Genomic DNA, 4375 nt, shown 5'->3' on the forward strand with positions numbered 1-4375 from the left:
AGGTCATTAGTCCTTTTGGATAATGAAGGAAAAAACAACACTGGGACAGGTCACAAATCAGGTAAATCAAGGAAAACCATCAAGAGAAAGAGGAGGCAGGCATTATTAATCATTCAACATAATTGATCAGTTAACCAAATGGATAATTAATTCATGATAATCTCCTTCTCCCCTGACCCAATTCTTTATCAGTTTCTGATGGTCAGGGTCCAGTGGCCTCCTGTCCCACTAATCTGAATACCTCCCTTCTTTCTTTCATTAGCTATAGTATACTGTCTGTCCCTTGAGCCACTATCGTCTCAGGAACCTCTCTCTCACACCCTGCATCTTTCCACCATATTGGTCCACTCACCTCTGAGAGTGCATGAACAAGGACAGAGTAATGTCCTAACTAGTTCCCTGCTCCCTGTGCTTCTCCTGGTTGCATGTCAGGTGCTCAGAGAAAAATGAATGATTCTGGGGAGAGAAAATACTATGGACACTTTCCCCATGAGTGACTGTAATAAAGTGATTGTGAGGGTTTAGGGCATCTTAGTTGCTGTTGGAGCCCCTGCATTTGTGGGGCTGGCCATAAAGAAGGTGCAACTCTCATTTTCTCATGTGTTGGTGGAAAAAAAGAGGGATGTGTGGATATGGATTTATACACCAGAAACATCTGTCCTGTTCAATATAGTCCCAGAAATGCTAGCAAAAGCAATGAGATAAGTAAGCCCAAATGAGGGAATAAGCATAAACAAAGAAGAAACAAAAGGTTTGAAGAATTAGGGGAAAATAGGCATATAAATGTATCATTAATGGAGATGTGAATTGTTCTTGCAAGTCTGAAAAGCAAAACCCTAAAATGTGACTTTATTTTGAACCAACAGTACTAGGTCTATTGCAAAAGGAGTCCTCATATAAGCAAATTATTTAGAGCACCTCTTTTCAGAGTAGTCTCAAACTAGACATTAAGGAGGTGGCCACCTAATAGAGGAGGTATAAACAAACTGTTGCAAAAGAATATCATGGAATATTATTTTGCCAGGCAACATGACAAAACGGACAGTTCCAAAGGAAAATGGGCAGACAACTATATTGTGATGAAGAGTGAAGTGAGCAGAACTAGAACAATTTACACAGCAACATTTATAGGGAAAAAAAAGATTTTGAAAGCTATTAGAATTCTAATTAATAGAGTGATAAATCTCCTTTTTTATTTTAAACAAGAAGTTTATTTCAACAACAAGATGTTTGACTTGAAGGGAAAACTATCTAGGATCAATTTTTTTACAGCAATTTATCCGTACTGAGAGACAGAGATTGCCCTACATGTAACAGCTACGTACAAAACAGTTACAAAATAGTACTTGGTTTTACAATGATAAAAGAAAAACATTGGAAGTATCCAATCAAACAAGGTATGCGAGGATTTTTTTGTGGGTTTTTTTTTTTTTTTTGTTAAACAGTGAGAGCAAAATAACTTACTGGAATATAAAGATAAAAGTTGAATGTGCATGCCACTAATGGAGAAAAGGGATATTTTCACAGAACCAGTTTGTTTTTTCTCCCTCCCCATCTCCATTTGATGTTGATCATAACATACCATCGGCCATTTAGTTAAAAAAAAATAGGCATTATGCCTGTGCACATACACCAGTTACTTTATGTACAATAAAGGAATGGGGGAAGGGAATCAAAGAAGAGAGAAAACTATACTGCCATAGTCAGGATGTGGATGAACCAAATCTTGGTTTTCTAATTGTGAATGTATTGTTTTCCTATGGAGCACAGTTCTGGAGCAGAGTTGCATGTTTTCTTTTTAGTAAGGGCCTCTTGTCTGCTGCTGGAATACATCAATTATATCTTCATCCTCCATTTCCAACTTTTCAGCTGTGTCTGTTGTATTGATTGGTTGCCCATCAAATCGGAACCTGATCTGCCCCATTGACAAACCCTGTCGTTGACAATAGGCTTTCATTAGTTTACCAAGTGATGTGTACTTCTTAATCTTAAACTGCACCACCGAACCATCTTGCCCTGCCACCTTCAAAATAATGCGGCCATTGTTTTCAGTCTCCATGCGTTCCTCTGGCTTTTCGTTGTCCATGGCGAGTCCCGGGGTCTCCTCAGACGCCACTTTACAAAAGCGGCACCAGGATGGTCCCCTCCAAGGGAGAGGCAGCAGCGGCAGGAGCAGGAGGAGGAGGAGGATGATGGTGGTGATGGTGAGGAAGAGGAGGAGAAGGAGGAGGATGAGGAGGAGGAGCTGCAATGATAAATCTGAAGTTCAGAGGACTGAAGATGAATCATGTCAGCCACCCACGGCTCCTGTGACAGAGTCTATAGATTAAAATCCAGAAAGAAATGCACATCTGGATTTCATCCATAGCAGAATCTGTCTTTCTGGACCCTGGGTACTTATTGTCAGGCTTCTGTTATTGTTCTGGTTATAGATTTTAAACTGAATTTTCTAAAACTTTGTAAACATCGGTCTGCAAGAGCCAGGTACATGGGTGACAGTCCTGGGTGGGAACTGTCCCTTGTCCCTCTTCAAGGGTCTGAGATGGGGGGGGTGCAAACCCGGCCCCTACAAAGACACATTCTTCCCGCACCCAGGTCCCTGAGAGAGGGGACCCCCAGGGAGAGGCAGGGACCCCTAAAAGGGCGGGTCTGTGCCCCGCTGACAGACTTCAGGCCGGGTCCCTGCAGGGGCCCAAGAAGGCCATGCCCTCCCCGGGGACACCGAGGGGACGGCCTCGGGAGGGGAAGGAGGCAGGGCGTTGGCAGACTCGGCCGAGGGGGAGCTGAGGATGCCTCCTTGTTTAACAGGGGTTTGTTTTTCTCGGGGGGGGGGGTCGGGAGATGGGGTGGGGGAGGGGAAAATGAGGAGGAGAAGAGGGGGGCTGAGACGGGGTCTGCCCGACGACGTCCCGGGAAGCGGGGAGCCCTTGGAGGCGGGGATAAAAACAGCCGCACAAGGACGGGGACAGTCGGGAAACGGGGGATGGGGGGGCTCCGCTCCCCAATGCGCTCTGTACCCCCAGGACCGCAGGGACCGAGGGAACCAGTAGGCCCCCCCTTCTGGATTCATCCACGGACACCAGAGAACAGGGAAGGGGAGGGGGGACCCCACAAGGGCTCTCGGCGGCCCCACCCCCCCACACCTAGGCCTGGTCAGGGAGGCCGACCTAGAGATGGTGGGGAAAAGTCTGAGGGGCCCAGGAATAAATTGGGGTACAGGGGAGGGGCCGTGTGAGGACCTCGAGCAGCAGCCCTACCCCGCCCCCCCCAACTGAACCTGCCCCTCCACAGCTGGGCGGGGATTCCACGAACCCTGCTGTGATGTCACAGCTGGAGGCGGGGCTTACCTCAGCCACTGGAACACAAGCGGTAACCATGGAGATGACCAGGTCTAACCCCAGGATGCTGAAGAGGGAGGACCCTGTGGCCTCTCAGGGGACGGGGGCTCCCCTTGTGAACCCTGGCTGGGCCAGAGAGGGGCAAGGCCCTGTTTCCCTCAGTCCCCAGGAACGTCTTAGGCTCAGTCAGCCAGGGCGGAGGCCCCGGTTTCTCTCAGACGGGTCTGGCTGAGGAAGAGGAGGAAGAAGGTCCAGTGACGCAGCAAGCCTCGGAAAGATGCAGTGTGGGAAGGGGGCGGGGCGCCCGTGATTTAACATCCGGGGCAGTCAGTGTTGTGTTTTTGTGGTGTCAGGAGCATCTCCTGGTGGGGACCTGCAATTATCGATGTGTGCACCCCTGCAAATTCCACAACCAAATGCTGTGTTAAGAGAATAATGAAAAGCATGGCCAACGATGCCATTTCATTCCCTTTTTACCAATCTGAAAACTATTGACAGTGAATTGATAAAGGGCTAGTGTCAAATTCACCAAGGCATTTTGAAATTTCAGTTCAAAGTCCTGTGTGATAGGACTAATGTCTCCTAGAATTTCTCCTGCACATGAGTTTGATCCATGCCTCTTCCTTCCCTAGTAAAACAGCATTTAGTTTTCCCCACAAGATGACAAAGCTCCTCCTGCAGCCCCAAGGCAATCTTTTTATACTTCTCTAATGAACTCATTATCCCTCTCACCACATTGTCTCTTCAGAAAATTGTCATCCCTCCTCACACCTCCCATGGCTCCTTCCCACACCCACCCAACCTCTCAGCTGAGAACCCTGCCTCTTACTGTACTGAGAATACTGAGGTCATTCCCTGAGAGCTCCTTCTTCGCCCCTCCTCTTCCTCTCACATCACTCAGATGCCTTCTGCCACTGTCTCCCCCTCCACCCTTGTCTCACACATAGAGATGTGCTTACTTCTTAGAAAGCCAAACCCCTCTCTACCTGCACGAGGGGTCCCCTTCCAGCCCATTTCCTCCAGCAAACTGCTCTCTC

At 47.9% G+C, this 4375-nt stretch overlaps 1 protein-coding gene across 1 annotated transcript; it reads right to left on the reverse strand.

The window, feature by feature from the left end:
- Positions 1 to 1420: 1420 nt before the first annotated feature.
- Positions 1421 to 3604, reverse strand: LOC114052120 (small ubiquitin-related modifier 2-like). Its single transcript, XM_027874614.1, has 2 exons — positions 3348 to 3604; positions 1421 to 2245 (listed from the first exon to the last, which is right to left on the reverse strand). Exons 1-2 carry the CDS (start codon positions 3375 to 3377, stop codon positions 1799 to 1801), a joined length of 477 nt encoding a protein of 158 aa, XP_027730415.1. The 5' UTR covers positions 3378 to 3604; the 3' UTR covers positions 1421 to 1798.
- Between the last annotated feature and the right edge of the window lie 771 nt (positions 3605 to 4375).

Source organism: Vombatus ursinus, unplaced genomic scaffold, assembly GCF_900497805.2.
Source record: "Vombatus ursinus unplaced genomic scaffold, bare-nosed wombat genome assembly UNPS02003384.1, whole genome shotgun sequence".
Lineage (NCBI taxonomy): Eukaryota > Metazoa > Chordata > Mammalia > Diprotodontia > Vombatidae > Vombatus > Vombatus ursinus.

Bases quoted from the DNA above. Each gene is read 5' to 3' on its own strand.
- LOC114052120 (XM_027874614.1), bottom strand. From the start codon at position 3,377: ATGGTTACCGCTTGTGTTCCAGTGGCTGAG. The intron at 2,246-3,347 runs GTAAGCCCCGCC...TTATCATTGCAG, and splicing joins CTTGTGTTCCAGTGGCTGAG to CTCCTCCTCCTCATCCTCCT.